Below are 12318 nucleotides of genomic sequence, written 5' to 3' on the forward strand. Positions count from 1 at the left end.
TCAGTGGGTTAAGCCGCTGCCTTCGGCTCAGGTCATGATCTCGGGGTCCTGGGATCGAGTCCCGCATCGGGCTCTCTGCTCGGCAGGGAGCCTGCTTCCCTCTCTCTCTCTCTGCCTGCCTCTCTATCTACTTGTGATCTCTCTCTATCAAATAAATAAATAATCTTTAAAAAAAAAAAAAAAAGAAATGAGAAGGCAGATTGGGAGTACCTGCCCTTCCCCTATGTGAATTGTCACAGGCTCGAACCTTTGGATTTAGCTTCTAAAAACCCTCATCTTCTAGACTCCCATCCCCGAAGTGTAGCTGGCACAAATCTGGTGGCAGGGCTCCCTGCCTCCTATCCCTCCCTGTACGTCTAGGTCTAGAGCCACTCCTCTGGGTCATTCCAGATCTTGCAGTCACCAAACGCATGTTTCTAGTAATGGCTACCAACCCAGGGCTGGCCACAGGCCAGAAGATAACAAGATGCAAGAAGTAGGTCAGACAGATAGGCCAAATGGTGGGGAAGGGCAGAAAGACTAAAGAGCCAGTGCCTGGGGCCAGGAAGCCCACCCAGAGGGGTCAACGTGGTGGATCTGATCAGAGCCCCACAGGTAGCCCCACGGAGCAGCAGGGACAGTGAAATGACCCAAAATTTTTAAATTAAGGATCCAAGGGGAGGCGCACCTGGGTTCAGTAGATCACTGACCCCAACAGAGAGGTTTAGAAAAGAACAGAAGATGCCGTGTGCTTACCTTCTGGAGGCTGGAGGAGTTCAGTTGAGTCTTGTCAATGATCTTCACAGCTACCTGCAAAGGAGACAAAAGGCCCCAATTCCCTCTTTGAGCAGGCTGAAGCCGGGACTCAACTCTCCCTGCCTTTGCCTCCTCCCTCTCCGCACTTCCATTCAACGGGGATGGCCTCTCCGCCTGGGGCAGTTGTCCCACCGCGCCCCGCGCCGCCAGAGCTCACCTCTTTCCCGGTCAGGATGTGCCGGGCCAGCTTCACCTTGGCGAAGTTGCCCTTGCCGATGGTCTTAAGAAGTCGGTAGTTGCCGATGTGGGGCTGCTCGTCAGCAGAGGCGGCTGAGTTGCGGCCCCGCAGCATGTTGGACTTACTGCTGGGCTTGGGGTCGAGGTGTCCCAGGGTGGGCTGCGGGTGGAGACAGGCACACGTTCCCGGATCCCGCCCTCTCAGTGCCCGTACCCTTGCCCTTAGCTCTCCACAAAAAAACGCCAGGGGGCTGGAGGAAGGGGAGGACTGCAGGGGGCTGGCAGGCAGGCAAAGGGTCAGAAGGAGGAGGGGGAGGAGAGGAGAAACTAGCCAGTCTTCACTCTGAGGGAGCAGAGTGTCCGGTCCAGGGCCAGCGTCCTATGGGCGCGGGAGCTCAGGTGCTGTCCCACCACCGCGGGCTCTGCCGGCAATAACCCACCAGGCCCTGCGCCTCCGGAGGGCGAGCGCCTCCTGCTACCCGCCCTGCCGCCCACTCACACCAGGGCGAGGGGGGCGCGGCCAAGTCCCAGAAGCCCAAACAATCAGGATGACTTCAAAGCCACTCATTGCCACTCAACACTTCACCTTTACTTTTAGTATCTATCGCTTTACATTCATGAGTGGTCGATCCCGGTGAGAAGGGAGGCTCACGAGCACGGCGTCCGTCATTTATTCAGAGACACGTCCCCGCACCTACACGATCGGAGCTATGGCGGATGCTCATGAAACCTGTGCCGTGAACAAACTGGGCGACAGGGTCTGAGCAAGACGATCGTCTGCCCTCAGACAGCCCGTGGCTGGAACGAGGGTGCGACAAAGCAGAAAGAGCAGACGCGGCACTGAACAGCTGCAGAAACGGAACACAAAACACTGTCCGACCCAGATGAAAACACACGTTCCCACGAAGACGTGTGTGTTCCTCGGAGGGCTACACAGAGCGGATATGCGAGCCGGCGGTGCCGCTCCTCCGGCCACACCTGAGAGAAATGGAGCAGACATCCGCCTCGAGGTTTGGTCGCAACACCCCACGCTTGCCAAAGCCCCAGAGCAGAAACCACGTGAGTGGCCATGAATCGACAAATGCAGAAACACACTGTGGAAAAGCCACACAACGGAATCGTCGTTGGCAATAAAACGCAGTGACGCCTGCCACGACATGGAAGAATCTTGAAAATGGGACGCCAGGTGAACAAAGCTGGTCACAAAGGGCCATATACTGTATGATTCCATTTATTTGAAATGTTCAGAATAGGCAAATCCAGAGAGACAGATTAGTCTGGTGCTGAGGAGGGTGGGGATTTAGGGGTGACAATTAAGGGGTGTGGGGTTCCCTTCTGTGCTAACAAATGTTTCCTAATGAGTTGCTGATTGTGGGGATGGCTACATCGCTCTGTGAATTTACTCAAAGTCCCTTAATCGCACACTTTAAACGGGTGACCTGGGGCGCCTGGGTGGCTCAGTGGGTTAAAACCTCTGCCTTCAGCTCAGGTCATGATCCCAGGGTCCTGGGATCGAGCCCCGCATCGGGCTCTCTGCTCAGCCGAGAGCCCGCTTCCTCCTCTCTCTCTGCCTGCCTCTCTGCCTACTTGTGATCTCTGTCAAATAAATAAAATCTTAAAAAAAAAACAAAAAACCCCCCACAAAAAACGGTCAATTGTGTAGCATATGAATTATATTTGAATAAAAGTGTTAAGAGTTTGGTCTGAGTCTCATTTGGAGCCCGGCTTTACCTCTCCAAGGGAAATGATGCCTGATGCCATCACTCGCACACACTGGGGCAAAGCGCTGCCAGAGCTACATCCCAGGACCATCCAGAGCTACCCTGTTAACTTCAGGGACACGGTGTGGAGGAGAGCAGGGTGACACAGAAGAGTGTGAGTCCAAGCGCTTCCTTTCACGGCCCCTTTGGGCTGGGCTGTCATGAAGGCCTCCACAAGCGCGGGGGTTAAAGGACTCACTACGCCACCCAAGGAACTGTCCAGGATTCCTTGTGAGAAGCTTCCCTCCCTCACCGCACGCTTTCCAGGCAGAAAAACAAGAACACAAAGCAAATGGAGCCTGCTACGGATGTTTCCCTTTTCTTCCTTGTGTCAACGGAGGACCTTTCTTTCTCTTTGCGCAGGAGCTGCTGGCTGGTTTGGGATAAGCGGTCTGACTCAGATCCCAAGAGCTCACGGATTTAGGCATTCGAGGGAAAAAAAAAAAAAAAAAAGATCCCGTGCATATGGTTGATTTTGAAGGAAGAGCTTCCTGACTTCTCAGCAGAGTCTCTTTCAACCTCTTTTCACCCTTTAGGGAACGCTCTCTCTCTCCTGCGAGTCCTTACCAACCCTCCCATGTCCACCAAGTCCCCAGGGCCTTTGCAATAGGCTCGCCGCAGGCCACACAGCTTTCTTGCCCTCTCTGCCTCAGACACCCTGTTGCTCACTTACCTCTGGATGGTCCTCAGTGTTTGTTAGATCAGTAGATTTTCAAACACCTGCTTTTTCACCCTTCCCTGCAACCCGAGGGTTCACACCCCTCGCAGAGAAGGGCATTCCTAGGCCCTGCTAGTACCTGCACCGAAGGGTACCCTAAGCCCCTCTATCAGGGGCCCGAAGGCTGGGCCTCCATGGCCTACCTCTTCTCGGCCCCACCCTGCCAACAAGTGCTGCCAGAAATGCCCATTGTCCTACCTGGCCTGCCTCAGAGGCCATGAACAGGGGCCCCAGCTCTCATGAGAGGAAGATGGGTGGCCAAGTGTCCCTGGCAACCTCCAATTCACCCCTTAAGTTTCTTGTCACGCCCCTCTTTACTGAGGATATGAGCCAACGGCAGCAGGAGCTTGGCAGTCTCGAGTCCTCCAAATTGGTAATAGGAATTTAGTGCTGACTTGATGATTCAGGCCCTCTCTGCCCCTCTGAAGCTAAATCGGGGAATCCTACTGTCCTTCCTGACCTCTGCTCTGCCCCTCCCTCCTGGTGTTTCTGGCCCTCTGGGCTGCTCTGTCTGTGCAGCAGGGCAGGACAGCACCGCCCGCCGGGCTCAGCTCAAACGCGGGACCGCAGGCACATCAATAACCCTCCCTCCTCACAGGGGCGGAGAGGGGTGGCTGAGAGTGCAAACGCCAGAGACAAACTGCTCCAAATCCTCAGTCTGCCAATGACCCCACACACGCTAATTTTATTATTATCAACACCATCCTTAAGAGGGAGATGGGATTATTACGAAGAAACCATCCAAAAGAGGACCGGTGCGGGGTGATCCCACACATCTGTGTCAGGAGATGGTCTGGTGGGGGCCAAGGAGTTGGCCAAGGGTCGGGCAGAACTGGGTTTGGGTCGTGGCTCCCCCACTTACTGCCATTAATTTCCTCAGCTGTAAAGTGGCAGCAAAATGACCCTACTTCCGGGCACCTGGATGGCTCAGTGGGTTAAAGCCTCTGCCTTCAGCTCAGGTCATGATCGGATCGAGCCCCCCATCGGGCTCTCTGCTCTGCGGGGAGCCTGCTTCCTCCTCTCTGCCTGCCTCTCTGCCTACTTGTGATCTCTGTCTGTCAAGTAAATAAAATCTTAAAAAATATTTTTAAAAAAGCCCCCTACTTCACATCCGGTGAGAGAACACACGTTAAGATGCTGCATTCAGGGCTCAAGGGAGAGCAACCACGACTGCTATCATTTTTAGTTCCCAAATACTACCGTCCGCAAAGTCACAGGTCTCTGTCAACAAGACTTGCATCTGAGCGGAGCCCTCCTAAGCCGGTGGTCACTCAGCGGAGGCCAAGGCAACAAGAGATGCTCTGGCCCTCCCTGCCGGAGAGGGGTCTAGGCCGGGCGGCGGATGGCCTCCTCTCCGGGCCGCGTGGCTACTAGCCTGCACCAGCGCTTCCAGCCTCCCCAGGAGGCGACCAGACGGGGCAGCTGTGAAGGACTGGTTCCAAGCCGGGGATCCGGAACAGGAAGAGAGAAGGTTGTGCTCTTCCAGGACCAGGGAAGCAGGGAACGCTGGCCCGTGTTCCTTGATCCCCTGCTCCCAAATTCACCCACTCCCCTTTCAGGACTGAAATCACCCACTGTCAGGACTCAAAGACCAAAGCTCTCCTCTCCCTCCTTTTCTCTTCTTCTCTGAGATAGTTCCCATAGCAGGGATGTGGGCCACGGGGAGGAGAGCCCAGGGAAGGAAGCAAAGGACGGGAGCGGAGAAAGGAGAAAGGCTCCAGTAGGGAATGTTTCTTGGGCCATGGCCCCACAAGAGGTGGCTGGCCTGGAGGCTGAAGGGGAGGTAAGGGAGCGGAGACCGTCTCTTCGGTCGCCCTGACGAGGACCCCTCAGCCTGGATCCAGGTCTCACCACCAGGTGGGGGGCTGCGGACTGGCCGCCCTTCTGGGTGGAAGAAACAGGATCTGGCTAAAGCCACACTCTTCCCTCTACGTCTGTCCTCCCTGCTCACAGTAAGGTAGAAGACCAGACATTCCCAAAGCCCGGAGAACGCCACCGCCAGGCCCTCAGAATCTGAAGAAGTCTGTTGCAGGTTGCCAGCGTGAGTCTCAGGCAGCCTTCAGAAAGAACCCTGCGAGGCGGCACCTGGAACCGATGGCAGACCCCACAGGTGACTTAGCAGGCCTGACTCAGAAGCAGGACATGAACAGCTTCGGAGGCTCGGCAGGGAGGTGGAATACAGGACCCGGGAGGAAAGAAAGAACCTTCTATCTAGCAGGCCCTCCAACCTGGGATCTCCAAACTCAGCCTGAGGCGTGTTGCCAGATTCACCCGGAAGACAGCCTCCACCCCAGAGGCCCAGCGGTGACTCAGGTAGGCAGGGCCCTTTCCCTCACACTGGGGGCTCCTACCAACAGTTCTCGCCCAGAAAAGCTCACGCTGTGGGGCTCTGCATGCAGGCCCGGCCTCAAGTGTCCTGAGACTTCCCCGGGGCTGGGAGGGGTGACAGGCAGGTACGCCCCGGCCAGAGGGAAAGTAAACCCAGGCACTGTGGGGAAATGAAGGGTCCCCTGGGCGCCAGCCCACTGTACCTGCCCCAGATCCCAGTCTCCCCTCACTAGAACACCGGAGCACCCTCCCTGGGCCTCCACCTGTCACCTGCCCCCTCCTCTCACTCGGGGTGCGCCTGCTGACTCAACCTATGTGGCCTCTCTTCCTTTCCCAGCCAGTGCCTCTTTCCACGGAGTTTCTTCCTACCTGTGCTACCGCCTGGCTCCATTTAGCAATTCTTTAAAGATCCTGTGTCTGGGGTGGGAGGGAGGGAGAGAGGAAGGGGGCAATCCCACAGCAGAAAAAGGGGAAAACATACCCGGCTGGAGAAAGGGACAAGCACTACCAGCAACTTCCATTCAGCAGAGCCCACAGGAGAACCTGTCAGGCAGCGAGGGCAAAGTACAGAGGCCGGGAAGAGCCAGGCCCAGGGCGGGGGCTGCGGGCTCTGCCAGCCACCCTTACTCAGCCGAAGCAGGCGACACCTTCCACCACCTCCTCAGTGAAAAACAGTGAAGCAGCCAGGCCCCAGCGGCTCCTGCCTGGGAACCTGGACTGTGTCGCAACCGAAACCACCACTAGCAGAGAGAGACCCGGCTTGGCAAGGAGAGCAACAGGGACGAAAAGCCCCACGGCTTCCCGCAGGCCAGGGCCCGGTGGCCAGAAAATGCATGCAGTCCCAGGACCCGGAGCAAGGTGGGAGGAAAGGGGCAGACAGGCGACGGGAAGGAAGGGAGACGGAGAGAGAGGGGCGGGTTTAGATCAACTTCCTTCTCCCTTCCCCTCCCCCTCCCCGGAAGTGGGCTGCCCCACCCTCCCCAAGGTGCTTTGCTGGGTAACAGCTGGGAGAGGGTGAGGAGGCTCCCTCCAGTCAGGGCTGTCATAAAGTCCTTATCTCACCTGCAGCAGGTGGGACCTGGGTAGGGGCTCCCACTGGCTGGGAGGAGTATGTGTGAATCAGGCCGGCTGACCCGCAGAGCAGCAGCCTGGCCAAAGCCCAGCAAACCACCCATGGGAGAACAAGACGGGGGTTAAGCAGAAACCAGTCACGTAACAGTGGCAGATGGACCTCCTGCTTCACGAAAAGCAGTGTTTAACTTAGAAAACTGCATATTCCACTTACATGCAAAATATTTTGGACATACTTTCAGGGAGTTCAGGGACCCTGTGAAGCCCCTTTAGATGTCGATGAGTTCTAGACTAAAAACCTTTGTCACTGACTGAATAAGACATTTAATCCTAAATCTTGCTCCAAAGATGGGGAACCAACCAGCCCCAATTCTGGGAGTCCATCCCTAGGTTCCTACCCAGCCTCCAACAAGTCCCCGCCAGCACACCCTCCAACAGCACTGCTTTAAGAACTCTGAGGGCCGGGGACAGCAGGGATGCTGGTCTTCACACCTTCCTACTACAGAGCTCTCCTGTCTGGGCATCTGCTAACTTGGGGGTCACTGAAGCCCTCCCTTGTCTGAGTTCTGCGTCCGGTCACGCCTTCCTTCCGGCTCCCAGAGCTACTTCCAATTCATCGCATATCTCTAGGCTAGGATCTTTCCCACTAAGCAGCTCCTGAAAGATCTCCGGCAGGTAGGCCATAAAGCCCCCTAGGGAAGGGCCAAGCCTCCTCTGTGCCCTCCGAGCCCCTGAGCACAGCTTCCAGAAGGACCATGCCACTCAGTGTTTGCCTTACACAGGAGCCCGGATCGACACATTCGACGTTCCTGACACTATCTTCTGCTGCCACATACTCCCTATGTCCTCCGCACCCACAGGTCGCATCCTTACGTTACAGATGAGAAATTAAAGCACAGAAGTTACAAGACTTGCCCAAGGTCCCACAGCCCCCCAGCACAGAGCTGGGACTGGAGCCCAGGCCTTTGGTGCCCAGGTCAGCACTCTGCTGTTCCTCACGGCCCCCTTTGCTGGCTTCGCCCAAAAGAAGTTAAGGAGGCGGAGAGGCGGGTGGAGGGGAGATACCCAGGGCAAGAGGAATGCCAGTGTCTGGCTCAGGCCAGTGCGGAGGGCTGTTGCGAGGACATATCCAGCGGGTCCCACAGCACACCCTGCTCCTCTCACCCTTCTCCAAAGTGGGCCCCGATCTCAGTGCAAGAGCTTAGGGTTTATTCTGGACCCTGGGCTCAGGCTTGCCTGCGACCACCAGCCCCTTCACTCAGAGGTCAGAGTGCATCAAACGGCTTCATTTTTCCAGTCCCTAGGGTTCTGCAATGCGACAGAGGACCGTTTCCTCAATCCTGTTGGTGGGAAGCAGTACGGGGTTTTGTAAACTGAGGAAGTACTGAGCACTGACCTCAAACAGAGAGGCTGGGGAGAAACGGGTATGACTGAGCTGACAAGTCACGGAGCCGTGGCGAATGGCTAGTTCTTTAACCCTTCCTCCTTCACTGCATCCAGAAACCCTCTCCGCACCCTTTAATCCTGAGCAACTGTCACTCTCAACTGCCAAGAGTCAAGAAACCCGAGGGGCATTGTGGGTAGGAGAGATCTCATGCGGCTGCGGGAAGCACTGACAGTGGTGAGGTCGGGAGCCAGCTCCTCCCCCCGAAATTAACTGTGATGGCTCCGCCCAGGGGGGGAGCCTCACCTTCCCTTAATAGCCTGGTGCAGGAGGGAGGCGGGGCTGTGTCGGAGTGTCAGATGGCTGCTCCCTCCTTCTAGCCGCGGCAGGTGCCCCCCTGACGGAGGGGACCTGCAGAGCCAGCAAATGAAGCCCAAAGCCCAAAGCACGGTGGGTCACTGCCTGCTCGCTCTCTGAGCTGCAAGCCTCACCCCGAGGCAGGGGACCAGCGCTGCAGCCTGGGCCCACGGGGAGAGCAGCCTGTAGGCCTCCAAGCAGCCACTGCAGGAGCGAGCACGTGCCTGGGAGGACCAGCAGGCAAGAACCAACCAGAATGATTCCGGCACCTCCAGCTCGCGCCCTGGCACGCATGGACGCCACGGTACAGTGCTCATTCCCCAAATCTCCTGCCTTCGAAGCCACTGGAAATGCCCGGCTCTTCCTCAAATAGGGCGGATTCTACAGAGCAGCAAGAGCTCTGTCAGCTTCCAGTCCCACTTCGTCCCTGAGAAGCCGCTCGCTGGGGTCTGGTCTCTATCTCAATCCCCAATTACTGTTGCTAATTCAGTAAACCTCTGTTGCGGGCCTACCTCTGGAGCCAGGGCTAGTTACGAAGTTCAGAGAGATCTGGTTCCTGCCTTCCAGAAAAAGAGGAGGGAAGTGAGTGTTGTATTAGACTCACCGCAGTATCTCTGCTCACTTGTTAAGGGAGGCAGGATAGCATGACAAAGCTCTGGAGGCTGAGGGGCCTGGGGCGGAAGCCTTGCCTTTGCTGCTCCCTAGTTCACTGAGCACGACCAAGATTCCTTGACTTTGTTAGATCCCGTTTCCTCATTGGGGACATGTGGACAGCAGCTGTCCCCACTTCACAAGATCGGCGTGAAGACAAAATGAAAAATGCACACCAGGGTGGACCACAGGGCCCAGCGCATGTAAGTCCTGACAATGTTTCCTATGATCTTGCTTCTCTTTCGGATAGGAATCTGCTTCCCATCTCAAGGGGTCCTCTGAGCCCAGAAGAGTTATCATCTCTAAGCACTTGACCAAAAGCACCAGTGGAGTAAAGCTGGTCTTGCTTCTGGAACATGGAAAAGTCCAATGTCCACCATGGCTGGGCTGTCAGGCAAAAAGGACCCTCTTTCCTAACCTAAAACCGCTCTCACCAAGAGAAGTGGGTGAATGAGAAGGCAGCCACGCCTCTGGCCTCTTAAGTAGCCCAGAGGAGGAGGAAGGTGTGCCTGCTTTTCCTTTCCTCATGGGCTCCTTAACTCCTTCCTCCCAGAAGAGGCCCAAGAAACAGCCGACATACCAGTACCACATGGTGCCAAGGGCTGGGGGAAGCTCACACTGCCAGCCTCGCGCTCCACTCGGCGCCGCCCGTACCAGTGGGTTACTGTAACCATGGAGACCAACAAGTTCCTCCATATCACAGGAGAGAGTCCGCCTGCCAGCAGCCCAGGGCTCTGGGGGAGGCAGAAGGCAGCCTGCAGCAGAAAGGTTTGGCTCACTCCACAGAGGATTGTGGGGGGCTGATGGGAGTCTAACCAGTGCGGCTGAGGTGCCTGGGCCTCCCTCTTCCTTCCTTTGTAGCTTACGTTTTTATTCAGCATTGTCTGGCTGTACACGGCGGAGCAAAGGGCTGGAGTCCCAGGTCTGCAGTGGGACCCCAGCTCCGCCACTCTGGCTGCCGGGGAGGAAACGGCTCGGAAGTGTGGTACGAAGAGTCACACAGATCCACACGCACTAAAAGCAAGGCTCCCGCTCTCATGTAACATCTTCTTTTAAGGGATCCAGGTCAGTAAACACTCTTATCCCTAGTTTATCCCAAATCCTTTTGTTCGAGGAATTACCCAGACACCTTCTGAGCAGAGCGTGATCTGTCTCTTCCCTGGACCTCACGGCATCCGTTCACCTCTTCTGACCCTGTGTCGCCACGCCTTAGCCTCCTCGAGCTCTGAGAGGTCAGAGCGGTGTCTTGCTCACCCACGTATGCCCTTAGTGCCCAACACTCAGTACCTGCCCCCGGCTGGCCCGTGGTGAAATACTTGAGGAATAAAAACGATACAAGTTTTTGATCTTTGCAGTCCCCCGCCTGGAGGGTGAGACAAGGGCAGAAGAAAGATCAAAACCTGTTGCCACAAGACCCCTTTCTCCTCTTTCAAGGTAGCTGTTGGTTCCCCGTCCGGTCTTCCCACTACACAGCGCTTTCGGGAGGGACCCGGGTCTGATTCGCGGCCACAGCAATGCCTCTACCGCAGAGCAGGGGTCGGCAATCGGTACTGAATGCATTAATGGGTATGGAGGAATAAATAACATGTAGGGTCATCTTAACGACAAGTCTCCGGGCCCTGCACCAGTAACCCGCATCTCTGTCCTCTGCAGACACATCTGAGTGGGCAGGAAGCCACAAGATCCCCTCGCCCAAGGAGGGAGGGCATCTAGGAAGCATTAGTTCCACAAACTAACTTCCTCAGGTGGCGACAACGCCCTTGGCGCTCTCTCCTGACACAATGCTGGCAGCAAAGGTCATCAAGAGGTGGACTGGAGACAGACTGAGAACACAGGCACAGCCAGGGATGGGGGGGGCCACGCCCCACACTCCCGTCCCTGACCCCCCTCAAACAAGCCCAAGGCCCCTCCGTTCATCATGGCGGGGTGGGGGGCTCTGCTCTGAACTTCCCGATGCCCAACACCACTGGGCCCAACTTAAGACCGTCCTCTGCCGCTGCACAGTCAATCTCACACCTGCTTTGCTATCCCAAACCACTGTGTCTTGCTGGGACGGGCCATTCTAAGAGCTACTGATTTGGGGAAGTGACAGTGACTTACTTGCAGGAGACATTTATTCTCTGGCACACTGAGAGCTTGGCTTTCCTATTTCCTCCCTGAACCGATGTAATGACTGTAAGGCCCTGTCACCCCTGGAACGCCAGTAAAATTCACCCATACACACCTTCCTCCTGTCCTGCTGCAAAAACTGGCATTCCCACCCTGCCCCCCAGCCCTCCCCAGGCTGCCTCCTGTTACAGAAAAGCAAAGGAACTAAAAACGGCAGCTGGGGAGCTCAGTTGACTCACCCAGCATAATCATCTCCTCCCAGAATCTCCCATCTTCTCCTGGGGTTTTTGCCAACACAAAGTAAAAAAGAAGCACGAGATCTTAAAAAAAAAAACAACAAAACACACACACACACACACACACACACACACACAAAACCCCCCCCCCCAAAAACTTCTCTCAGCGTTTATGCAACAGCCTCTCTACCTGAGTTCAGATTTAACCCCTTGTATTTGCCCCTTCCAAAGTGGTTTCCTTAGAATGACTTCACGCCGAGGAGCAGCTCCAGCTCCTGGCTGGGAAACAGGCCTTCTGGGTCCCATCCAGTTCCAGCTCCGCACTGGAAGGTGCTGAATAAGACATGTGCCTCCGTCCACTGCACCTTCCTCTGGAAGTGGAAAAAAGACTGCCTCCCTACTCCTCCAGCCTCAAAGAGGGTGCTGGAGGAGAAGGAAATACTGGGAAAAACACTGGGATAGCACTTGCCCCAGGAGTCCCGGCCAGAGGCTGGAGCTTGAGCTGGGGAGTAAGGAAGGGAAACCACCTAAGGTCATCACTGCCATGTCGCCTCAGGATGATCCCCACCTGGCAGGGCTGCAGTGAGGCTGCTCCGCTTTTGTGACCATTAAAAATCCAACTGGCCATGCGGGCCTCAGCAAACCTCTAGGGGGCTGCTCCGCTCACAGGTGGAGGCATCGTCTTTCTCCTACAGCCGACTGTTAGACAGCACCTGAGGGGCTGGGGACCTG

General features: G+C 56.1%; 1 protein-coding gene across 10 annotated transcripts in view; it reads right to left on the reverse strand.

The window, feature by feature from the left end:
• MARK2 (microtubule affinity regulating kinase 2) overlaps positions 1 to 12318 on the reverse strand; it is a 57290-nt gene that overhangs the window by 15705 nt on the left and 29267 nt on the right. For 9 of the 10 annotated variants that reach the window (XM_046017885.1, XM_046017884.1, XM_046017883.1 and 6 more), the window contains exons 2-3: positions 953 to 1132; positions 736 to 789 (exon numbers count right to left, since the gene is read on the reverse strand). In XM_046017885.1, the coding sequence (XP_045873841.1) occupies positions 736 to 789; positions 953 to 1132 (234 nt within the window). Of the gene's footprint in view, positions 1 to 735; positions 790 to 952; positions 1133 to 6259; positions 6640 to 12318 lie in introns of those variants that run through there. The other variant, XM_046017881.1, reaches the window with a different exon arrangement.

This window comes from Meles meles, chromosome 8 (assembly GCF_922984935.1).
Source record: "Meles meles chromosome 8, mMelMel3.1 paternal haplotype, whole genome shotgun sequence".
NCBI lineage: Eukaryota > Metazoa > Chordata > Mammalia > Carnivora > Mustelidae > Meles > Meles meles.